Source organism: Dasypus novemcinctus, chromosome 18, assembly GCF_030445035.2.
Source record: "Dasypus novemcinctus isolate mDasNov1 chromosome 18, mDasNov1.1.hap2, whole genome shotgun sequence".
NCBI lineage: Eukaryota > Metazoa > Chordata > Mammalia > Cingulata > Dasypodidae > Dasypus > Dasypus novemcinctus.
Genome location: NC_080690.1, coordinates 56,234,884 through 56,260,933, shown reverse-complemented (window position 1 = coordinate 56,260,933; position 26,050 = coordinate 56,234,884). Strand labels below are relative to the sequence as shown.

General features: G+C 41.4%; 1 protein-coding gene and 1 pseudogene across 4 annotated transcripts in view; both read right to left on the bottom strand.

The window, feature by feature from the left end:
• LOC101440036 (zinc finger protein 14 homolog) overlaps positions 1-25,075 on the bottom strand; it is a 44,481-nt gene extending 19,406 nt beyond the window's left edge. The window contains exons 1-5 of one of the 4 annotated variants that reach the window (XM_004448878.4): positions 25,012-25,075; positions 17,435-17,521; positions 14,924-15,040; positions 14,488-14,614; positions 13,320-13,418 (exon numbers count right to left, since the gene is read on the bottom strand). In XM_004448878.4, the coding sequence (XP_004448935.1) occupies positions 13,320-13,418; positions 14,488-14,614; positions 14,924-14,947 (250 nt within the window). In that variant the 5' untranslated portion in view covers positions 14,948-15,040; positions 17,435-17,521; positions 25,012-25,075. The remainder of the gene's footprint in view (positions 1-13,319; positions 13,419-14,487; positions 14,615-14,923; positions 15,041-17,434; positions 17,522-25,011) is intronic. The other 3 variants (XM_004448881.4, XM_004448880.3, XM_071209564.1) reach the window with 3 other exon arrangements.
• Positions 11,832-12,604, bottom strand: LOC101439617 (ras-related protein M-Ras pseudogene; annotated as a pseudogene).
• Positions 25,076-26,050: the final 975 nt, after the last annotated feature.

Genomic DNA, 26,050 nt, shown 5'->3' with positions numbered 1-26,050 from the left:
GTCGTCCCTTCTACAAGCCCCACTTCCCCCCCCGCTCCAGGTATTCAACCACATCCTCTCATCCCCTCTAGTCCCTACTTCAAACTCCTAAACGCCTCCTATTCCTCTCTCAATGCCTCCCACCCCAACCTCACTCGCTCTTGCTAGTTGTGTCTCTCCCCCAGCCTCCCCCTCTATGATCCACTTGCTATCCCTTCATCACTCTTTACTTCCTCCACCGACGATTCCCCCTCTTCCTGCAATTGGAATCAGTCTACTCATGTCCCACTCACTTTTACGCACATCTCTTCCAAAGGTTTATGCATTCACCCCCGTTCCTCCCACACTCCTAGCCTTACTGTCTGTACCAACTATACCTCCCCAAACATCTCTGCCAAATACTTAGTTCCCCTAAACACCACCCAATAGCTCTGCTCTTCCACCGGACTTACCCCATGCTTATCTGTTGCCACACTTAACAAGACCAAAGAAACGTGTGTTCTCATCCTCCTCACGCCTCGAGTCATCTATCACACTCCTCTACATTTCTTTGAAGCCTTTGATCACACTCAAGAAGCTATTTACCTCCACAAACGCGAACCTATTACTGCTGTACTCACTGTCACTTCCCTCCTAGCTACAGCTGGAGCTGCCACTGGTGTTGCAGCCCTAGCCACACAAGCCTCCGCCCTCCAAAACCTCAGACAAGCAGTAGACTCTGATATCATCTACCTCCGAGATGCAGTCAAGTATCTTAGAGACTCCCTCAATTCCCTTTCGGAAGTTGTCCTGCAAAACCGCCGAGGCCTTGACCTCCTCCTCCTCAAAGAAGGTGGCCTATGTGCAGCTCTGGGAGAAGAATGCTGCATCTATGCCAACTATACCGGTTTAGTAGACTCCAGCTTAAAAGAACTTGAAAAAGGTCTCAACCAACGCCGACTTGAACGAGCCCAAAATGCTGGTTCCTGGGGCTTCCTGCAGCCCCTCCTCCCCTATCTCCTCCCGTTACTAACCCCAGTTCTGCTCATCATCCTAGGTCTCACCGTTGGTCCTTGGGCCATTCGACGAATCATCCGCCTTGCCAAAGATCACGCTGACAGTGTATTTTCGTTTGTTCAAATCCATTACCACCGTCTTGCTACCTCTGATCTCGCTCCTCAATCCCGCCCTTGTCCTCGCCCCCTTTCCCACCGTACTTCCCGTCTGTGAAGCTGCTTGCTGTGAAACTCCCTGACCTTAGCCGCTGGCACGGGTTTGTTTCCCTCGGCGTAAAGGGCTTGGGTGCACCCTCCGCCCCCCTTTATTGCTATACGTCTGAGAGTCCTTCGCGGTTAAACCAGCCACAGTGCTATTCACCCCAAAAAAGCGTGCGCAACATCATGTTAAATATTTCGTCTAGCACCGGCACGCACCGACCCTAAGAGCTATGCATACATTCTGGCCAAATGATATGTCATTTGCCCATCGCCAGTCAACTCTACCCCTTTTTTCTCTCACCCTCCACAGCCCATCCCTCTACTCTCTCACGCCCCTTCTTTTTTTTTATAAAACAAAAAGAGCAATTGTTGCTGCCTCCCTTCACCCCTCCTCCTAGCCCTTGTTATCTCCCTTTTCCAGCCGTTGCTATCCTTCCCGCCAGTCCCGCCCACTTAGCCAACTCATAATCTGCCCCCTTCCTCAGTCACCGCTTACCTCATAGCTGCCTGCACGGCTCCGCCTATCCACTACCGCCCCGTAGTTAATCCGCCCCAGCTCCTACCCCTCCCTTAACCCGACCCTATATAATCAAGTGTATTTCCGCAATAAAGTGGACTAGCTCACTCTCACAGGCTGTCTCCGTGGTTTTTACCGCGCGTCCCCCACACCTGGAGAACCTAGGCCTACGCGCTGGCCTAGGGGCTCACCGCCGAGCCGTGGAAGCCCACCCAGTCCTCGTGGGTTGCTAACTCAAAATAGCAAGCCCACACTTCTGAAGTGTTCTTATCTAGAAAGGATGCTGGATTTTTTCAAATGCCTTTTCTGCATCAGCCGAGGTGATCATGTGATTTTCCTTCTTCGACTTTTATTAATATGATATAATACACTGATTCATTTTCTTGGGTTGAACCATCCTTGCATACCTGGGATAAAACCCACTTGGGGGAAGCAGATTTGGCTCAACTGATAGACCGTCTGCCTACCACAAAGGAGGTCCAGGCCTAAACCCAGGGCCCCCTGACCCATGTGGTGAGCTGGCCCACACACACTGCTGATGCGCACAAGGAGTGCCATGCCACGCAGGGGTGTCCCCCGCATAGGGGAGCCCCATGCACAAGGAGAGCTACCCCATGCAAAAAAAAGTACAGCCTGCCCAGGAGTGGTGCCACACACAGAGAGAGCTGACACAGCAAGATAACACAACAAAAAGAGACACAGATTCCCAGTGCTGCTGAGAAGAATGCAAGTGGACACAGAGAACACAGAGCGAATGGACAGAGAAAGCAGACAACAAGGGTGGAGGGGGAAGGGGAGAGAAATAAATAAAAAGAAAGAAAGAAAAAAAATGTTTTTTAAAACCCACTTGGTCATGACGTATACTTCTTTTAATGTGCTGTCTGATTCAATTTGCAAGTATTTTAATGAGGATTTCTGCATCCATATTCATTAGAAAATTTGGTCTGTAATTTTCTTTTTCCACAGTATCTTTATCTGGCTTATTTTTGGTGATGTTGACTTTATAGAATAGTTTGGTAGCGTTTACTCCTCTTGAATTTTATTGGAAGAATATGAGCAAGACTGGTGCTAAATCTTCTATGAGGGAAGGGGATTTGGCTCAACTGATAGAACATCCACCTACCACATGGGAAGTCCAGGATTCAAATCCAGGGCCTCCTGACACATGGGGTGAGCTGGCCCATATGCAGCACTGATGCACACAAGGAGTGCCCTGCCACGCAGGGGTGTCCCCCACATAGGGGAGCCCCACGCGCAAGTAGTGCGCCCCATAAGGAGAGCTGCCCAGCGTGAAAGTGCAGCCTGCCCAGGAATGGCGCCTCACACACGTGAGAGCTGACACAAGATGACAACAACAACAACAAAGAAACACAGAATCCCATGCCGCTGAAAACAACAGAAGTGGACAAAGAAGATGCAGCAAATAGACACAGAGAACAGATAACCAGGGTTGGGGGGAAAGGGAAAATAAATAAATAAATCTTTAAAAAAAAAAAAAATACGTGGTTAGCAATAAAAAAGAACAACTATTGATACATACAACTACATGATGGATCACAAGGGAATTAACCTAAGTGAAAAAATCTCAATCTCAAAAGGTTACATACTGGCGGCAAACTTGGCCCAGTGGTTAGGGCGTCTGTCTACCACATGGGAGGTCCGCGTTCAAACCCCGGGCTTCCTTGTCTCGTGTGAGCTGGCCCATGCGGTGCTGATGCGCGCAAGGAGTGCCGTACCACGCAGAGGTGTCCCCCGCGGTGTCCCCCACGTAGGGGAGCCCCACGCGCAAGGAGTGCACCTGGTAAGGAGAGCCGCCCAGCGCAAAAGAAAGTGCAGCCTGCCCAGGAATGGCACCGCCCACACTTCCCCTGCCACTGACGAAAACAGAAGCGGACAAAGAAACAAGACGCAGCAAATAGACACAGAGAACAGACAACCGGGGGAGGGGGGAATTAAATAAATAAATAAATCTTTAAAAAAAAAAAAAGAAACAGACAAAGAAGACAGCAGCAAATAGACACAGAGAACAGACAACCAGGGTGGGTGGGGGAAGGAAGAGAAATAAATAATCTTAAAAAAAAAAAGTTACATACTATGTGAACCCATTTATATAACATTTATATAACATTCTTTAAATGACAAAATTATAGCAATGGAAAACAGACTAGTAGTTGCCAAGGGTTAAAAAGCGGGGAAGAGGGAAACGGACTTTGGCCCAATGGTTAGGGCATCCGTCTACCATATGGGAGGTCCGCGGTTCAAACCCCCGGCCTCCTTGACCCGTGTGGAGCTGGCCATGCGCAGTGCTGATGCGCGCAAGGAGTGCCGTGCCACGCAAGGGTGTCCCCCGCGTGGGGGAGCCCCACGTGCAAGGAGTGCGCCCGTGAGGAAAGCCGCCCAGCGTGAAAAGAAAGAGCAGCCTGCCCAGGAATGGCGCCGCCCACACTTCCCGTGCCGCTGACGACAACAGAAGCGGACAAAGAAACAAGAAGCAGCAAATAGACACCAAGAACAGACAACCAGGGGAGGGGGGGAAATTAAATAAATAAATAAATCTTTAAAAAAAAAAAAAAAAAAGCGGGGAAGAGGTACATGGCTGTGGCAATTAAAAGGTTCTGTATCTTTGACTTTGGTAGTGGCCATTTGCATCTTACACCTATGATAAAAATGCACAAAACTAAATGCACGCACACAAGTAAGTGCATGTAAAACTTGTGAAATCTGAATAAGGTGATGGATTGCATCAATAACAATTTTCTGGTTATGATATACTATAGCTATGTAAGGTATTACCACTGGCAGAAACTGGATGAAGGATATACGAGATCTTTGCACTATTTCTTTTTTTTAATTTCTTTGTCTTAATTTATTTTTAATGTTACTGCATTATTTCTTACAACTACATGTGAATCTACAATTATATCAAAGTAAAAAGATAAAAATTTTAAAAAGGGGAATGGATGTAGCTCAAGTGGTTGAACACCCGCTTCCCATGTACGAGGTCCTGGGTTCAAACCAACCTATCTACAGCTACAGTCATGTTAGGTTTTCCTTTTCACTCCTTCTTATGCACTAGATCTAATCCCTACTCCCTTCAACTTAAAGGATATCCCTACCACATTTGTTCCTTCTGTATGTAGCAATTTTTTCCCTATATGACTCAGTCCCAACAGGATATAAACATTTGTAATGTCTCTCATTTTATAAAATACAGTCCATGCATATAATTTGCCCATCCAAGTATCAATTTCTTCTCTGTGCTTCCCTAACAAAATTCCTCCAAAGAACTATCAATACTTACTCTCCCACTAGCACTTACTCCCACCTTCTATTCTCTTTAAGCTACACTAATTAGGCTTTCACCCCAGGGCTCCACTAAAACACTTTGGAGGTCACCAGAAATCTCCATCTTGCCAAATCCTGTGGTCAATTATCAAATCTAATCCAATTTATCCTCTCTACATCTTAAAACATTTTCTTCATTTGTTTCCAGGTTTTACTTCTCTCACAGTGGCTGCTCCTTTTCAACCTCTTTTGCTGCATCCCTCTCATCTGGCCCTCTAATTGGCAGAATGCCCTAGGGTTCAGTTCTCTGCCCTCTTCTCTTTATCTGGCCCTCTTCTGTCTACCTGTACTCATTCTTGGGAGGAACTCATCCAGTTCTGTGACTTTAAATTGAAATTGGTAGGTATATCTTTAAACTTCCCATGAGGTCCAGACTTGCATATTCAAGGGCTGTTGAACATTCTAACTTGGAGGATGTACAAGTGTCTCAAACCGTACAAAGCAGAACTCTTGATTTCCACCTTCCATCTTGAACACATCAGCAAACTACCACGATTCACCCAAATGCTTAAAGAAAAAAACTTGCCGTTCAATCCTGAATGCTCTCTTTTCCCTACCACTCCAAATGTATTCCATTACCATGTTTAATTAGTTCTACTCTCAAACCTATCAAGAAGCTAGTATCTCCTTTTCTAACTCCAGCCACTACCATTCTAATCCAAAGCACCATCATCTTTGGTCTGGACAAGTGAAATAGCCTTTTTTTTTTTAATAAAAAAGATTTATTTATTTCTCCCCACCCCCTTGTTGTTTGCACTTGCTGTGTCTGTTCTCTTCCTTGTTTCTTTAGGAGGCACCAGGAACCAAACCCAAGACCTCTGATATGGGAGGGAGATGCCTAATCACTTGAGCCACCTGTTTCCTGCTTTATTGTGTCTCTCATTGTTTTTCTTGTTGTGTCTCTTGTTGCCTCATTTTGTTGCATCAGCTCACCACGCCTACCCATCACACTAACTCACTGTCTTTTTTAGGAGACACCAGGAACCAACCAGGGGCCTCCCGTGTGGTAGGCAGGAGCCCAAATGCTTGAGCCACATCCTCTTTCCAAAATAGCTTTAAAAATATATATATATATTTATTTATTTCTACCCACCCCCTCATTGTTTTTACATTCACTGTGTCCATTCACTGCGTGTTCTTCTGTGTCTGCTTGTCTTTTCTTTTAGGTGGCACCGAGAACCAATCCTAGGACCTTCTGGAGTGGGAGAGAGGCACTCAATCTCTTGTGCCACCTCAGCTCCCTGGTCTGCTGCATCTCTTATTGTCTCTCCTCTGTGTCTTTTCATTTTTTCCTTCCCTTCCCTTCCCCCGCCCTGCTGTTTTGCTGTCTGTGTCCATTCGCTGTGTGATCTTCTGTATCTATTTCTCTTTTTGTCTTCTCTTCTCATCTTTCTCCTCTAGGATTCACCGGGATTCGATCCTGGGGACCTCTGATGTGGAAAGAGGTTCCCAGTCAGTTGCACCACCTCAGTTTCTGGTCTCTGCTGTGCTTCACCTTGACTGTCCCTTTTGTCTTTCTTTCGTTGTGTCATCATCTTGCTGCATGACTCACTTGCACAGGCACTGGCTTGCCGCATAGGCACTCAGCTCACCACACAGGCACTGGCTTACCATGTGGGCACTCATGTGGGCACTTGGCTCACTGCATGGGCATGTCGCCCACCGCACAGACACTCCGCTCACTCACTGTGCTGGCAATGGCCCGCTGCACAGGCACACTTTCTCTTCTTCTTTTTCGGCAGGAGGCCCCAGAGATCGAACCCAGGTTCTCCCATACGGTAGGCGGAGGCCCTATCACTTGAGTCACATCCACTTCCCCTTTGTGTCTTTTTTGTTGCATCATCTGGTGCTGTACCAGTTCTCCATGCAGGTCAGCACTCCTGCACAGGCCAGAATGCCATGTGGATCATCACTTCATATGGGTCAGCAGTCTGCATGGGTCAGCACTCCTGCGCAGGCCAGCACGCCACTTGGTCCAGCTTGCTGCACGGGCCAGCTTTCTTTCACCAAGAGGCCACAGGAGTCAAACCCGGGACCTCCCATATGGTAGACAGGAGCCCAATTGCAGGAGGCCCGGAAACAGCCTTTTAATTACTCTTCCTACTTCCTATCTTGCCTCTATTCATCTATTCTCCATATAGTGATGATTGTAAAACAAACCAGCTCATGTCATTTCCTGCTCAAAAATCTCTAATAGCTTTATATCACACTTAAAAGAAAAGTTGAATGCCTTCCCTGATTTACAAGCCTTTACATGATCTAGCCCTTGCCTAACTTTCTGACTTCACCTCATTACCCTACCCTTAACTTGATCTACCTCAAACATCCATAAGCTTCTGCCACTCGTCAACCCCAAACACCCCCAAACCTCCAGGAGCTCTACAGTTGCTGTTCTCTCTACCAGGAATGCTCTTGCTTTAGATATTCATATGCCCTGAGCTCTTTTTCTCAAATATCATCTCCCCAAATGGCCATGACAACCCTAACTAAAACGTTCCCTGTGTACACCTGTCATTTTCTATTTCCTTGCTCTTCTCACTTTCTTAATACTATTTGTCACTACTTAATATTACTTATTCATTTACTTAATATCACTCCCATTAAAAAGCAAACAATATGATTGCTGGGATCTACGAGTCTTATTCTCCATTGTACAATGCCTTGCTCTGAATGGGCATTCAAATATTTGCTAAGTAAATAAATGAGTAAGAGTTTGCAAAAAAGAATCCACCTTTACAGGAAATATTAAAAGCCTTAGAATCTGGAAGAAAAAGACAAGAGAGACAGGCTTGGAGGAGAGTATAGAAGAAAGAATAGCAGAAATGATAACCAAGAGAGTAAAAAGTAAAAAATAAGATATGACATATGAAAAACAAAGAATAAAATGAAGGAAGTAACTAGTGCATTTACAGTAATATCATTGAATGTGACTGGATTAAACTCCCCAGTCAGAAGATACAGGTTGACAGAACAGATGAAAAAACATGAATCATCCATATGCTGTTTATAAGAAACTCATCTTAGACCCAGGGATACAAACCAACTGAAAGTGAAAGGCTGGAAAAAGATACTCCACACAAACAGTAATCAAAAAAGAGCAGGGGTAGCTATATTAATATCAGACAAAACAGACTTTAAATATAAAAAAAGTTATAAGAGATACAGAAGGACATTATATATTAATAAAAGGGACAATCCACCAGAAAGATATGACAGTCATAAATATCTATGCATCTAACCAGGATACCCCAAAGTACATGAGGAAAACTCTGGCAAATCTGAAGGGAGAAATAGACATCTCTACAATAATCACTGGAGACTTCAACATCCCACTCACATCATTAGACAGAACAAGACAGAAGATCAAAAAGGAAACAGAGAACTTGAACAATACAATAAACAAGTTAGACCTAACAGACATACACAGAACACTGCATCCAAACTCAGTGGGTTATACATTCTTCTCAAGTGCCCATGGATCTTTCTCTAGGATAGACCACGTTAGGGGACAATGAAGCTCTCAATAAATATAAAAAGACTGAAATTATACAAACCACCCTCTCAGATCATAATAGAATGAAACTGGAAATCAATAACAGAATGAAAAAAAGACATTCACAAATGTGTGGAGGATCAACAACACACTCCTAAATAATCAGCGAGTCAAAGAAGAAATTGCAAGTGAAATCAGTACATACATGGAGACAAATGAAAAAGAGAACACAACATATCAAAACTTATGGGATACAGTGAAGGCAGTCTTGAGAGGGAAATTTATAGCTCTAAATATCTAGACTAAAAAAGAAGAAAGAGTTACACTCAAAGATTTAACTGAACTAGAGAAACTAGAAAAAGAATAGCAAACCATTTCCAAAGCAAGCAGAAGGAAAGAAATAACACAGATTAGAGCAGAAACAAATGAAATGGAGAAAAAAAAAAGAGAAAATCAGCAAAACCAAAAGCTGGTTCTTTGAGAAGACCAATAAAATAGACAAATCCCTAGCTAGACTAACAAAGAAAAAAAGAGAGAAAATGCAAATAAATACAATCAGAAATGAAAGGGGGGAAGTTACAACTGACCCCACAGAAATAAAAGAAACATAAGAGGGAAGCAGCAGTGGCTCAATCAGTTGGGCTCCCATCTACCATATGGGAGGCCCTGGGTTTACGTCCCTTGTGAAGGCAAGCTGTCCCATGCGCCTTGGAGAGCTGATGCAGCAAGATGACCCAACAAAAGGAGACAAGCAGACACAGGAAAAATGCACAGCAAATGGACACAGAGAATAGACGGCAAAAAAAAAACAAGCTGCAAGGGGGGAGTAAATAAATAAATAAATCTTTTTTTTAAAAATCTAAGAGAATATTATGAGAAACTATGTGCCAACAAACTAGACAACCTAGATGAAATGGACAAATTCCTAGAAATACACAACCAACCTACACTGTGCTACAAGAAATACAAGAATTTAACAACCAATCTCATTTAAGGAGATTGAATCTGTCATCGAAAATCTCCCAGCATAGGAAACAGATTTGGCCAATTAGGCTCTCGTCTACCATATAGGAGGTCCAGGGTTCAATGCCCAGGGCCTCCTGAAGAGGACAAATTGGCCCATGCGGCAAGCTGGACCACATGGAGTGCCAGCCCACGCAGGAATGCGGCCCTGTGCAGGAGTGCCGCCCTAAGTGGGAAAGCCACCCCACGCAGGAGTGCAGACCAACATGGAGAGCTGGCACAGCAAAGATAATGCAACAAGAGACACAGAGAAGGGAAAATAAGATGACACAGCAGAACAGGGAGCTGAGGTGGCACGAGAATAATCTCCTCTCTATCACTCCAGAAGGTCCCAAGATCGGTTCCTGAAGCTGCCTAATGAGAATACAAGCAGACACAGAAGAACACACAGTGAATGGACACAGAAAGCAGACAACAGGGGGAATGGTGGGGGGTGGGGGGTGGGCTATAAATAAATCTTTAAAAAAAAAAAATCTCCCAGCAAAGAAAAGTCCAGGACCAGATGGCTTCACAGGTGAATTCTACCAAGCATTTCAAAAAGAATTAACCCTAATCCTGTTTAAACTCTTCCAAAAAAATTGAAGAGGAGGGAAAATTACCCAACACATTTTATGAAGCCACCATCACCCTAATACCAAAGCCAAAGAAAGATACTAGAAGAAAAGAAAATTTGCAGACAAAGGGGGGGTGGGGTGGGGAAGGGGAGAGAAGTAAAAAAAAGAAAAGAAAATTTCTCTAATGAACATAGATGCAAAAATTCCCAACAAAATACTTGCAAATCGAATCCAAAAGCATATCAAAGGACTTATACATCACGACCAAGTGGGATTTATTCCTGGTATGCAAGACTGGTTCAACATAAAAAAATCAATTAACATAATATACCACATTAACAAATTGAAGGGAAAAAAAACATGATAATCTCAATTGACAGAAAAAAGGCATTCAGCAAAATCCAGCATCTTTTTTTGATAAAAAACACTTCAAACGAAAGGAATAGAAGGAAAATTCCTCAATATGATAAAAGGAATATATGAAAAACTGACAGCCAACATCATACTTAATGGGGAAAGGTTGAAAACTTTCCCTCTAAGATCAGAAACAAGACAAGGATGTCCACTGTCACCACTGTTATTCACTATTTTACCAGAAGTTCTAGTTAGGACAATTAGACAAGAAAAAATAAATAAATAAAGGCATCCAAATAGGAAAAGAGGAAGTAAAACTGTCACTGTTTGTGGATGACATGATCCTGTACTTAGAAAATCCTGCAGTATCCACAACAAAGCTACTTAAGCTAATAAATGAGTTCAGCAAAGTGGCAGGATACAGGATCAACATGCAAAAATCAGTAATGCTTTTGTACATAAGTTTTGAATAATGTGAGGAGGAAATCAGAAAAAAATTCCATTTACAATAGCAAGAAAAGACTCAAATATTTGGGAATCAATTTAACCAAAGAAGTACAGGACCTATATGCAGAAAACTACAAAACAATGCTGAAAGAAATTTTAAAAGACCTAAACAAATGGAAAGACATTCTGTGTTCAAGGATTAGAAGACTATATCGTGAAGATGTCAATCATAATTACCCAAACTGACTTATTGATTCAATGCAATTACCAATCAAAATCCCAACAGCTTACTTTACAGAATTAGAAAAGGCAATTACCAAATTCATTTGGAAGGGAAAGTGCACCCAAAGAGCCAAAAGCTTTCTAAAACATATTACAAAGCTACAGTGGTCAAAACAGCATGGTACTGACATAAAGATAGGCACACTGATCAATGAAATAGAATTCAGAACCCAGAAATAAACCTTCGCCTATACAGTCAACTTGTTTTTGACAAACCTACCAAGTTAATGTTAACAGACAAAACAGTCTCTTCAACAAATGGTGCTGGGACAACTGGATATGTATTACTGAAAGAACAAAAGAGGACCCCTACCTCACTCTCTATACAAGAATCAACTCAAAATGGATCAAAGACTAAATATAAAAGCCAGGACCATAAAACTACTAGAAGAAAATATAGGAAAACATCTTCAAGACCTTGTAGTAGATGGTGGTTTCTTGGACAAATATTGTATGATTCCATTACTATGAACCAAATACATTATGTAACATATTGTATGATTCAAAACAAAATTTATGAGTATCCAGTACATTTAATTGAGAAATGTATGTTTTTATTCAACCATGTTTTCTTTTTAGTTTTTAACTGTTCATATTTTCAATTTTTAAATGTACAAAATAAAGTTAAAAAAAAAAAGAAAAGAAATGGTTTAAGTGCAGTTAGGCAGTGGAGGGGCCCCAAGGTCTGGCCAGTCCATGGTCGCTGTGCCCAGGTTCCCAGGCTTATCACGGTATCACACACTGCAGTTTAAGTGCACCAATGGACCGGTCTCCCTGCCATTTGGTTTTCTTCTTCTCCTTCTGGCTTTTTTCAGGAATCTGATTTCTGATTACTTTAATAAGGTCATGAAAGGCTTGGTCAACACTAAGAAGTGGATCCTTAGCACTGGTCTCTATGTAGGGAATACTGTGTTTGGTTGCCATTTCTTTTCCTTGCTTTCTGGTGATTTTCCACAAGAGCATCAAACTGACCTTGTTGGCTACGAGGATCATGGGGAACAAACAAATCCCTGTTCCTGACGTGCAGGATGAGCTGGTGGAAGCAGTCCACGTGCTCCAAGCTGGGCTTGTCAGTGACATAATAGATGATGAGGAAGCTGTCAACTGTCTGCATGTACTGCTCCCACATGGCACTAAAATCCTCCTGCCAGGCTGTGTCCAGAATATCCAAGATGGCCCATTGACTGTCAATCTGTTTCAGGTAGGAGTTTTTGATGGTAGGGTCATAGTTAGGCATAAAGATCTTCTGGAAAAACTGGATGATGAGAGCGCTCTTGCACACAACCCTGTCCCCCACCACCACTAGTTTGTACATGGGTAGGCTGTCACTGGGGACAGCGTTCATGGCCATGTTTCTGGTAAGTCAGACCACAAAAGGTCTCTTTGGGCAGTGCACAGTCCCTCACTGCTGAGGTCTGAGTCATGGCCCATTTACCAATAGCACACAGTTAGGATGGACTCAGCAATGGGGGCCAAAGTTCCCAGGACGCACCCCGCACAAACAGTGCAGCCAAGCCAAGGGAGCAACCACATCTCACACCCCACACCCGGGAACAAAGCCAATGCAGGGGCTCGGGGTCAGGGGACAGGGCACAGCAGCCAGCACCACTCCCCTTAAAGTCTGCCCAGATCACTCACTGCATGCTCCAGCCCCAGCTCGAGTGTGAACCTAAGGCCACCTCCTCTGAGCTAAGGCACCATAGGAGGCAGAGCTCACAGCAGCCCAACTGACCTGTATCTCTTTTTAACCTTATTAAGTCAAGCTACGTGTTTATCAAGTTTGTTATTTTTCAATAAATCAGCTTTTGACTTTGCTTTCTCTCTTTTCGTTAATTTCTGCTCATATTTATTATCATTTTTTCTTTTACTAAGAACAGCTTCTCTCACTGAAGGAAGAGAAATGAGAGATGAGAAACAGAAAGATGTAAACTGAGGTCAAAAAGAAATTCCTTTGCTATTCCAGGCTTTAAAAATCTGAATTTGCTTCCAAATTTCTAGTCTTATCTCCATAGGCTAGAGGCCTTGGAAGGGAGTTCCCCAACAACCTATCAAGGGTGTATCTCCACCCTAACCAGCTTGGCTATTACCTTCAGTAATGACATCTCCATGCCTGCTCAGCCCTCACTCACCAAGGCAGTGTCTTCTTGTCCCTTCCTTTACAACCATCCAGGGCTCCTTCCCTTCATCCAATAAAGTAGTCACATCTGGCTTAGAAATGGAAGGTCCTGCTTAAAAGAAATATGTGACATAAAATTATAAGCCCAGAAGTCCTTAGATTCAGACTTGGTTAAATTTATAATTAACTATAGATCAAAATGGTACTTTATAAAGCCTTAGTAAAGAAAAGCAGTGGAGTTGAACACTTATATTAGTGTAACCTTTGAACCACAAGGACCAAAGAGATCAGACAGTTAAGAAAAGGTCTCATATTTTAAACTCACACAGGCTCTACTGAGAGGCAGTATTTTATAGTGGTTGAGACCCCAGACTCTGGATCCAAATTGCCTGGGATCAAATCATGCCTCCATTCCCTGTGTTACCTTGACAAATTATTAACCTCTTGTGCCTAAGTTTTCACATCTGAAATGGGGAGGATAATAATATCTCTCATAGAGGTGTTGTGAGGATTAATCACTAATATAAAAAGTTCAGAAAAGTACCTGGGAACAAACATACACAGTTCTATGTATATATACACACATAATGTAGTGTGTCGGCTATTAATTTTCATTGCTTTTATTTTGCTGAGAGAACAAGAGGCTTCCTGAGACAATCACAGATCTTTCCTAAGATTCAATGTTAAATGCAAAATTCTTGGATTTTAACTTTCAAACACAAAGTAGGTCGAACAGAATATGTCTGTTACAGGAAAAAAGAAATGTGTTTCCTTGAGTTCTAAACTAACTCTGTGAATCAACTATATAAATTTTATATCTTTCTTTGGTAAAGAAACTAAGAATCCTGTGTCTAGCTAGTGTCCTTGCAGGTGAATTAGAAGTAGTTTTGAACATCTTAATTCTTAGTTCAAATACAATGTGAAATCTGCTTTCTTGGACAACACTTCTGCTGTACGTAACCCAAAACTCAAATACAAATTACAGAAAGACCCTGAAGAAAGTCTAAAGTACAGAGCAGGATGGGAAGGATGAAGTATTAAACTAGGGGCCCATATCCAACCTAACAAAGCATAAACCACTTCCTTGGGAACAAGGAGCAAAAATTTAGCTAGTCTTTCAAAATAGAATCCTGAAATTGACAGCAGAGAAAGCCAATATTGATTGGGATAAATAACCTTACCTAATGAGATGAAGTTGCTATAGTTCTCCCACATCACATCCCTATATAAGTCCCTCTGAGCAGGGCCCAGGCATTCCCATTCTTCCTCTGAGAAGTCTATGGCCACATCCCTGAATGTAACTGAACCCTGAAAAAAATAAACTCATGTATTACTGGTGAAAATAAATGAAGTATTTTTTAAATGGAAAGAGAAGAGACTGAGAATTCATCACACTTGGGAGGCCACACAGCAAACAATTAGGCTAGTGCTGAAAACTGTGACATGAGTAAGGGAGAGTAAGAAAATTACTATGGCTCAAGCATAGTTCCTGCATGTTGCTAAAGAATCCTGTGTCTGCAGATTAAATTCTTGCAGTGTAGACTAATTATCCAAACATATCTGGAAATAAATAAAATAACCAGGGAATGCCAATTAAATGAAACAGTATACACAAACCTGCATGCTATGTGCCTCCATCATAAAGTCATAAGAAATGCGAGGTCTTCCACCTTCTCTTCTCTTTAATGATCATGAAAAAAATGATAAAAACTTCTCCCAAATAAACTAAAAAACCTGTAAGAAAATAGCATTTGCATTAAATTAGTTTTTCAAGACTCAAATTCATTACAAAGTCACATTTTATTATAAACATTTTCTGTTATGACCAATTCTTTAGTAAATTTCTAAAAAGTTGCTACATACTGGACCACATTTGAAATATATTCAATGAAATTTTTTAAGTTATTACTTAGATATTTTATTTCAATACAATCTCAAAAGTCTACAATCATCTACTACTTAGGCATTTGGATGATCTTCTTACACTTTACCATCCATCATCCCTCAATGAACGCCTTTCTTTGTTCCTGAGTTACAGAAAATAGAATCGTGAAAGTATCACCTTAGACCAGTAGTTTTCAATGAGGAACAATTTCAAACCCCTCACCCCAGGATATCTGGCACTGTCTAGAGACAATCTTGGCTGTCACAACTGAGATGGAGGATGCTAACGGTACCTAGAGATGACACTAAACATCCTATAATGCAAAGAATAGCTCCCCACAATAAAGGATTATCTGGCCCAAAATGTCAAGGATAAGAAAACATATTTTGTAAAACTAGACAATGAACATTGTTTCTGGTATTCTCTTAGGATTTCCCAGAGATGATCCTTGATCTATTTGCAAGTTCCTACTAATCCTAAAAGCTTTATAAAGCATGAGATCACAACACATACAGAGACTGAGACCCTTCAACATTAAATCTCATCTACTAAGAAAAACTCAGGTATCTGGAGAAGTTTAGTTTTCTCTGTGTGTGGTCAATAGGACCAAATTCTCTCTTTCATCAAACCCAAATCTTCAAGGAAAGCTCAAAATAGTGACCTTCCATTTTACATCAGTAATCTGTTCCTGAAAATCAGGTATTATATTATAGCACTACATTATTAACTAGGTGTCTATTTTCCCATCATTCAAAATTAAAAACGTATGATGTATTATACATAAATACTAACCACTCAACTAGCTTCACAAATTTTTCTCCCAATTTAGAATTACAGTATACACGGAAGTAACTCTGGTCAGTGTGCACTTGATGTCTTTGGCCTTATTATTTCATCCTCTCTTCCACATAAATTATTTTTCTCACTTGCCTTGTTTCTTTCTCAAATGTCTTCAATAATTTTCCAACTTTTTAGGAATTCATTTTACACTAGACCAAAACAAAGGCTAAATATGAACGTACTATGGAAACAGTCAGTATGATGCTCCGATCACCAGAAGCACCAGATACAGACATTCCATTTATTTATAATCAAAGCACTGTTCAAAACACCTGCAGATAATTATGACAGTCTAGTAATTGTATTTGGAATATGACAAGACTCTTTCTGCATATTTTGTTTTTTTTAAATGTTGTATGGAACTCTGATTCTAAAAATAGGCAAAATTAATCTATGGTGTTCACAGTTAGGACAGTGGCTACATTTGGGCTGGGCTGGGTTAAGTGGGGAATGGCTGAAAGGGAGGCATCTGAGGTGCTAGTAACATCCTCTTTCTTGACCTGAGCACTGGTAGCATAGACATACTCAATTTATGAAAATTCATTCTGCTGTATGGTTAGGATTGGTGCACCTCTCTGTATGTATATTTTACTTCAATAAAAAAACTCAGGGAAACGGACTTTGGCCCAGTGGTTAGGGTGTCCGTCTACCATATGGGAGGTCCGCGGTTCAAACCCCGGGCCTCCTTGACCCGTGTGGAGCTGGCCATGCGCAGCGCTGATGCGCGCAAGGAGTGCCGTGCCACGCAAGGGTGTCCCCCGCGTGGGGGAGCCCCACGTGCAAGGAGTGCGCCCGTGAGGAGAGCCGCCCAGCGTGAAAAGAAAGAGCAGCCTGCCCAGGAATGGCGCCGCCCACACTTCCCGTGCCGCTGACGACAACAGAAGCGGACAAAGAAACAAGACGCAGCAAATAGACACCAAGAACAGACAACCAGGGGAGGGGGGGGAATTAAAATAAATAAATAAATCTTAAAAAAAAAAACAACTCAGTTTTTAAAACGTCATTAACATCAATTGGGGATATAAATTTTTCCTAAATAAAACTTGACAAAAAAAACACTGATTTGAGAAAAACATACTTTCTCTGAAGTTTAAGTATTAAAAAGAAAAGGTGTTCTATAGGAAAATGTTAGCAGAGGAGACATTCTCAGGGAATGCCTGCATGTTTCTCATCATTTCATTTTTTGCTCCCTCACTGCTCATGACAGAAGATTTTGTAGATAGGAGATGCTAAACATTGGTCAAAAATGGGAAGGGCTAGTAGAGAAGAAAATGGGCTATTTTTCCCAACCCTCACAGGAATGAAAACTGCTAAATTTGAAGTTTCAAGATAACAAATGAATATGTAAATATGACCTAAAAATTAAACAGTATTTTAAAAAGAAGAGTAAAACACCAACTTACATAGGCCATGGTTTAAAACTGCAAGGACTAGTCAGTCCTTGTCAAGATTTCTCTGTTGAAGAATTGCAGAATCCAAAGAGGCCAGAGCTAGATGAAGAAAAGGAACCAGGTGTACTTCAGAGCTCCCAAAGTGACATGTTAATATGAGTTTTTCTCTTCCATTCATTCTTCCAAACTATTCCCCACCACTATACCAATACCCATGCCACACAAACAGGAAGGGAGTAAATGGAATCTGAAAAAATTCAAGCCCTCTCCAACCTTGGGAAAACCTAGCTGAACAATGAAGAACGTGATATAGAAGCCCAGATATTTCTTGCAGTGTGGATCTGGTCCTGATGTTGGGCAACTCAAACTTGTCTGGAACAGCTCCTCCACCCTCCAGTACAACCTTCCATGGCTGAGAAGGGGCCACACAGTCCAAACAGGCTCTTTTGAGCTCCCAGGATGCTACCTGAACTTCCCAAACACAAATGACTGAAAATCACATATAACTCCCTGCTTTCCAACATCTCATACCACAATTTCTCTCTTTCTTTTTCCTACTCTGTCATTACCCAAGCTAGGGAGGAGGGGATTCATGATCTCTGCTGTTAGAGAACCGCAAACATTCATAGGGAACTTTAATGTGATGGGTACTTTATACATTACCACTGGATCTTTAGCACTGTTCTGCAATTTGGTTCTTCTCTCAATAGCTCAGGAAACTGATTCTCAGAGGTCAAATCATTTGTCCAAATTACAGTTATTAAGTAGCAGACCTTTGTTTTGAATCCACATTTCTCTAACTAAAAAGCCAGTTTAAAAAGACAAATACGGTATGATTACGTTACTATGAACTAAATATACTGTGTAATATATTAGATGATTCCATTTATATAAAATGTAAGTATAAATCAATTTATAAAGATGAAATTTGAGTAGTGGTTATGCAGGGCTAGGGAAGGTATACTAAGGGGTGTGGAGTTTTTCTTTTTTGGAGTAATGAAACAATTCTAAAATGTTTTGTTATGATAAATGCACAATATTGTGATTATACTAAAAGTCATTTATTATACACTTTAGATAGATTTATGGCATATGAATATATCTCAATAAAACTGCTTAATAAATAATTGTGCAAGAATGGCCAAAAATAGCAGCTATGTACAGCAGGGGAAACAGAGAAAGATTGAGAGGTAAAGAATTTTGTTTTTTTGTTTTTTATTACTATTATTGCAATAATGAAAATGTCCTAATAATGACTGAAGTGATGAATGCACAACTATGTGATTATACCAAATACCATTGATCATACACTTTGGATGAATCTGATACATTAATATGTATCAAAAAATTGATTTAAAATAAATAAATAAATAAGCCAGTCTAGGAAGCCAATGTGGCTCAGTGCTTGAATGCCAGCTTTCCACATATGAGGTCCTGGGGTCAATCCCTTGCCCTGGTACCTCAAAAAATTTTTTAAAAAGCCAATCTTTCAACTTTGATTTTTGCTACTGAAGGCTAGGATTTCTGCTTCCCTGAGAGAAACCTGAGCATGGGACAATTCACTAAAAAATAGGAATAACCAATAACCTTTCAAAAGATAAACTCACTACTAATTAGGGAGATGTACTACTAATTAGCACTACTAATTGTGCTGCTCTTAATTGTGCTTCTATGAATCCCTCCGCCCCTGTCCCCTTTCTTTAGAAGGGTTCCAAGGCACCCCTTAACCTCAGAGAGTAGCAGAACTGCTCTTTTATTTGCCACACAAAAGTTTTGGGCATGCTCACTTCACCAGAACAGATTCTAAAAAAATAACTTTTTACAGTGACTAGACTGGGAAATCAAAAAAGACTCATGAGATGTAGTCACCAAATGCAATGAACGTCTCATGATGATGAAGGAGGTTGTTGTTATGGGGGAAGGAGTGGGGTGAGGTAGGTGAAGGGTATATGGGGACCTCATATTTTTTTAATTTAACATTAAAAAAATAAATAAAGACAAAAAAAAAAAGACTCATGATGTCCCATATCAGCAAGGTAATGGGGAAATGGACACTCAGAACTATGGGGACACAGCACTTAAACTCTGCAAACCTTGCGAATCAAAAACTCTCCTTCTAGGGAAGCAGATGTGGCTCAAATGATAAGGCCTCCGCCTACCATATGGAAGAACCCAGGTCCAATCCCTGGTACCTCCTGCTGAAAAAGAAGAAGAGAAAGCATGCCTGCTAGCGAGCCAGGGCTCACATAGTAAGCAGAGTGCCAGTGCAGTGAGCCAAGCGCCCACGTGGTGAGCCAAGTGCCTGCGTGGCAAGCCGAGTGCCCACGTGGGTGCCCGCATGGCGAGCCGAGTGCCTGTGTGGCGAGCCAAGTAACTGCATGGCAATCCGAGTGCCCATGTGGTGAGCCGAGTGCCCACGTGGCAAGTCAAGTGCCCATGAGTGCCCGCATGGTGAGCCAAGTGCCTGCACAAGTGCCCACTTGGCAAGCCAGTGCCTGCGCAGTGAGGTGAGAGCTCATGCAGTGAGCTGAGTGCCCATGCAAGTGCCCACGTGCCAGTGCCCACACAAGTGAGTCACGCAGTAAGATGATGACACAACAAAAAAGAGACGAAGGGGAGAGTCAAGGTGAAGCACAGGAACTAAGGTGGCACAATAACAGGGAACCTCTCTCCACATCAGAGGTCCCCAGGATTGATTCCTGGTGAATCCTAGAGAAGAAAGACAAGAAGACAAAAAAAAAAAAAAAGCAATAGATACAGAAGATCACACAGCTAATGGACACAGACAGCAAAAACAGCAAGGGGGGAAGGGGAAAGGGAAGAAAAAAACACTCTACTTCTAGAACTAAAGAAACTAACTGTACATGTACATAAAGACGTAGGCAAGTTATGGCTAACAGGTGTGGTTCAAAAAGGATAAAAGCTGGAAAGAACCTAAATGGGGAAATGATTAAATAAATCATTGAAAACCATGAAACTATTAAATTTTATGATATTGCTCTAACTCTCTTTGATATGGGTAAAGCCAGTATACTAAAAAAGCAGAATATGAAACTATTTTGACAGGGAAAAAAAATCACATGTATGCCCAAAAGGACGATTAAAATGTTTACAGTGATAGGCAGCAAAATGCAACACCGTATTAAAAAAGTGTGAAGCTGAAGTACACAAGTACTCTGAATAAGGGAAAGATTTTTTTCTTTCAGCTTTCTTTCGAACTGGGGAGGCAGGGGGAAACGAAAAACCCCGAGATACTTTAAAAACGACTATTTTCCCTGAGTGGCTTTTCTTTGTTTACTTCCGTTTCCAATTCATAAACCAACTCTTATGATTTTATATACCCACATATGTTGTAGTACTGCCCTAAAAAGGAATAGCAAAAAGCCCCAACATCTTTTAAGTACCAGTGGCAGTTTCACAGTTATTTCCTTTCACATCCCCTGACAGGTGGGTTTATTTTGTTTGTGAACCAGTCCTTTTAGCTAGGATGCCTATGAAGCCCTCCAGCAGCTGTTGGCTCTTATGCTATTAGTCTCACTCTGCACACAACATCATTAAAATAAAAACTGTAAGGCATTTTACCTCAGAGACCCCATAGCTTAAGTATAATTAAGACATATAACCGGTTAAACAGCTCTTGCTGTCTTAAGATTGCTATCTCTATGAACTCCCAAGGTGTGACATCTGAATTTTAGAATGACCTGTATTACACCCGACCTTAGACTTAGTCATATTGTCTATATATTTTATCTTCCTTGCTCAATTACAAGCAACTCAAGGCGAGCACCTATTTCTTTATAACAGTGGTAGTTCCCCTAAGTACTAGAATAAGGTCTGGCAAACTTCAGGCACTTAAAAAAATGCCGATGTTTGATCCCAAATTTGCCTTTATAGGAACTTTTCTTTAGGAAATGGTTAGAACTAAGTTCACAAAGATATATCACAAGGAAGTTTGTCAAAGAATAATTTTTAATAGCCAAAAATCAGAAACAAATCTAACCATGTAGATCAAATTACAGTCAACTAAATGATGGCAATCAATGTCATTATTAATAATGATGGTTCACAATAATAACAGGGAAAAGATATCATGATGAATTATTAAGGCAGGAAGGATTTTTTTTTAAAGTGACATATGATGAGAACTGGTATACTGTTGTAATTACAAATATATGATCTGACGACTTTAAGGATATAATCTCTGTTCTGATAGTTATTTACTGTGCAATCTTTTCAATGCCTCGGTTTCCTCCTCTATAAAATGGTGATGATAAAAATTCCTGCCTCAAAAGATTATGAGGATTAAATAAGATATTACAAATAAAGGACTTAAGAGTAAATAAGCATGTAATAAAAGTGAGCTATTATCAGTGAAAATTAAAACTATTACATATCTTTCTTTCCATAATTAAGAAAATACTCTTCTGCTCTTCTCATTTTCTTCCATGAAAAATGTGAGCTTCTCAGCCCTGCTTTATTATAATGCTAATATATTTCAAAGCCTCGCCTTGAGAAGTAAAACTTGATTAGCAACAGGTTACAAAGGGCGGTGGGTGGTTAGATGAAGCAAATGTGACAAAATCCTGATAATTTCTGAATGTAATAGAGAAAAACATGGAATCAGAACATAATGGTAGCAGTTAACATCTATTGAGCACTGCTGAATTTTCTTTCTCAGAGGCTGCACCATCCTACACTCCCACCAACAGTGAAGGAATGTTCCCATTTCTCCACCTCTCCTCCAGCACTTGTAGATTTGTTTCTTTTAATAATGGCCATTCTGTATGATGTGAAATGGTATCTCATTGTAGTTTTGATCTACATTTCCCTAATAGTGATGTTGAGCATCTTTTCATGTGCCTTTTGGCTATCTGTATTTCCTCTCTGGAAAAATACGTATTCAAGTCTTTTACCCATTTTTTAATTGGGTTGCTTGTTGTTTTGTTGTTGTGTGATCTCTTTATATACATGAAATCAAACCCTTGTCAGATGGTGGTTTCTAAAACATTTTCCTATTGAGTTGACTGTTTTCACCTTCTTAAAATCATTTGAAGTACAAAACTTTAATTTTGAGGCAATCCCATTTATCTATTTTTTTCTTTCAATGCTCATGCTTTGGGTGTAAGGTCCAAGAAACCACGACCTACCATAAGATCTTGAAGATATTTCCCATCATTTTCTTCTAGGAGTTCTGTGGTTCTAGTTTTTATATGTAGGTCCTTGATACATTATGAAATAATTTTTAAGGTGGAAGATAGAGGTCCTCTTTCTTTCTTTTAAATATGGATATCCAGTTTTCCCAGCCCCATTTGTTGAACAGACTATTCTGACCCAGCTTAGTGGGTTTGACATCCTTGTCAAAAAGCACTTGACCACATACACACATCACTTGACCATACATGAGAGTTTACTTCCCAACTCTCGATTCAATTCAATTGGTGAATCTGTCTATCTTTATGCCAGTACTATGTTGTTTTTATTGCTATAGCTAGATAATATGCTTTAAGGCGGGAAGTGAGAGTTCTCCAACTTGATTCTTCAAGATATTTTTGGCTATTCAGGAGCCCTTACCCTTCCAGATAAATCTGATAGTTGGCTTTTCCAATTCTACAAATAAGGCTGTTGGAATTTTTATTGAGATTGTGTTAAATCTATATCACTTAGGGCACTTACTATGTGCCCGGTATTATCTAAGGGCACATATCTAATACACATATTAATTTATCTACTCATAACAACCCTATACAATAGGTTCTATCATTAATATTTTACAGATGAAGGAACTGCAGCACAGAGAGAAGAAACATATTGCCCCAAGCTCATCCACTTAGTACATGGCTGGTTTAGTATTAGAACCCTGGTAATTTAGTTACAGAACCCATACTATTGCCACTACACTAAACTGTCTATCATAAGACCACATAAATATGTGGCCTGAAACAAATTCATGCTGTCAAAGACAAAGACTTCAAAACACATCTTAAATTTCCATTAATGTTTTCTGTGGTATAATCCCTGCCCTTGTTGACAGACTTCACTAAAAACCCTGTCACATAACCACTCCTAAAAGCCTCACAAAGTAGAATACCCTGTCAGAAATTAAACCATCTCCGACTTTTCCCTGCTTTGGAACTCTGTTTTGTGGAGAACAAATATACCGAGTGTGTAATTCCACCTAAACTGCGATCTCCTTAACAAATGACATACTAAAATAAAGTTCTACATTTAGCCTATCTTCAGACTTCCAGACTATCCAAACTTTAGCGAGAGCTCACAGGAGAATTTAAAAGATCTTCCAAATGTTCAAGAGAATTCCCTCTGGAGAGGGAGGGGCATGGGGTGTGTGGGGCAGCGGGGAGGAGAGGGAAGGTTCTACCCGCAGGACCGCCAGCATTCACTGGGAAAGAAGGCAAAAGCACTAGGTTAAAGCATATGACATTTATAATCAGCTAGACTACTTAGAACAAACCTGCATACTTTAACAAAATCATATTTATGGACTCATTGATTTGCAGAAAGGGAGGGAATTCCAGAGGAACAGTGGAACACGATGGACAAGGGGAACGAGAAAAATATCTTTTGTTAAGAGTTGAGTGACCGCTGAAGAATTTTGAGGGGGTTCTAAGAAAAGCAGGGATCCATTCTGGATTGGTTGCAGTTTCTGAGGTGAGTTTAGGAGAAGCGGGATTTGCACCATTGATTGGAGGACTGGGTGCTGTCATTAGGCCGGTGACTTAATAATTGGGTATCCCAGGTAATAAAATGAAAATAGTAAAGTGGGTCTGGGGCACCATTCCTAAAATAGTAATTTCCCAAAGAAGGGGGTCGTAACAGCTTTTACAATTATTACACAACCTTGGGAAAAGTATTTTCTATTAATTTTACAGTTTATCTGTCTCTTCTCGCTTTGACAGAAAAAAGCAAATATTCCCATATACAGAAAAGCAACAACTGCACTCACGGAACAAACAGGAAATACAAGCGCATCTTAACCTTGATTTTACTACATGCAACAGCAATTCTTTCCTTTTTCCTCCTCGTTCCTCGGGTTCTTCTAATAAACATCCGCAGGATTGGAGACGACGGGAATCTTGAGACGCCAAGCCCTCCTAGTTAACAGTTCGTCCTGGCTAAGTCGAGACACACCCCCACTATCACTGGCTCTCCCCGTTTACCACACACGCACAACATGAAATAATAGGGAGCCTGGGAAAATGCTGACCCTTCCCAGTATCTAGGAGAAAAGCGAGCGTGTACGAAGGCCAGGACTATAACACGCCTTCGAGTTCACAGCATTTCCTTGGGAGGGATTCTGGGAAAGCTGAGCTTCTGCTATCTGCCGCTGTTCCTCGGAAGACAGCACCTTTTTGTTGGATGTTTTCACTCGGGGGTTCTGACATCTACCTCTGGGCCATTCCGGGCCGCTCGGCCTGTGCGGCCCCGAAGCGGGAGGACAGAGGACGCAGCAGGGCGGCCGGCGCCCAGTCAGCGTCACAAACTCCACAGCCACTGCAACCCGTTCACACCGAGGCCCGCGCCGCCCCCGCGCCACCCCCGCGCCCATTTCCTCATGCACGCGACCAACTCACCTCTCCAAGCGAGCACCAGCGAGGAAGCAGGAAGGAAGCTAGGCGTGGGGGCTTATGGGAAACGTAGTCCGTGGTCAGAAGGGACTGGGATCCGCCCCAGAGGGCTTCGCAGAATGCGCAAGCGCTCAAAGCGCGCGCGGGGAACGTCGGTGCGTGACGACTGTCTGGTTTTGCGCTGTTGGAGGAAGAATGAGGCTCTCTCAATGAGCGCGGGTTTGCGATTCCAGCTTAGGAAGCCCTAGCAGGACTTGGAAATTAGTCTGGGGTCTAATATAATTACCCAAGCAGGACCTACGCCCACAGCAGGTCTAGATAGAATAGATGGATGGATGGATGGGTGGATAGACAGACAGACAGACAGATAGATAGATACCCAAATATCCCCTAAATCACAGCATTATCTGGAGCAGAACCTAGACACACAAAAAGATGGCTCTGGCCGATGTCCCTCCCTCCCTCCTACCTTCTTTCCCTTTCTTTCTGCCTCCCTCCCTCCCTCCCTTCCTCTCTCTCTCTCCCCTGCAGTGGCAAATGTAATGTTCTATGAATGTCTATTAGATTGAAATAGTTGGTATTGTCAATGAGATGCCCTGATCTTTAATGAATTTTTTAACTTTTTAAATTTTTTAAAAGAAGCTTTAGGTTATATAAACTTTACATTAAAAAATATAAGGGATTCCCATATGCCCCACTCTGTTCCCCCCTCCACACTTTCCCACATTAAGAACATCTTTCATTAGTGTGGTACATTTGTTACAATTGATGAACCCGTATTGAAGCACTGCTACGAACCATGGACTACAGTTTACATTATAGTTTACATTCTGCCCGCACAATTTTGTAAGTTATGACAAAATATACAATGGCCTGTATCCATCATTGTGATGTCATACAGAACAAATCCAATGTCCCAAAAATGCCCCCATATTATACCTATTCTTCCCTCTCTCATCCATCAGAACTACTGGTGGTCACTGCCTTTATATCAATGATAAGAGTTCTTCCATTGCTAGAATAATAATAAATCTATTGTAGAATA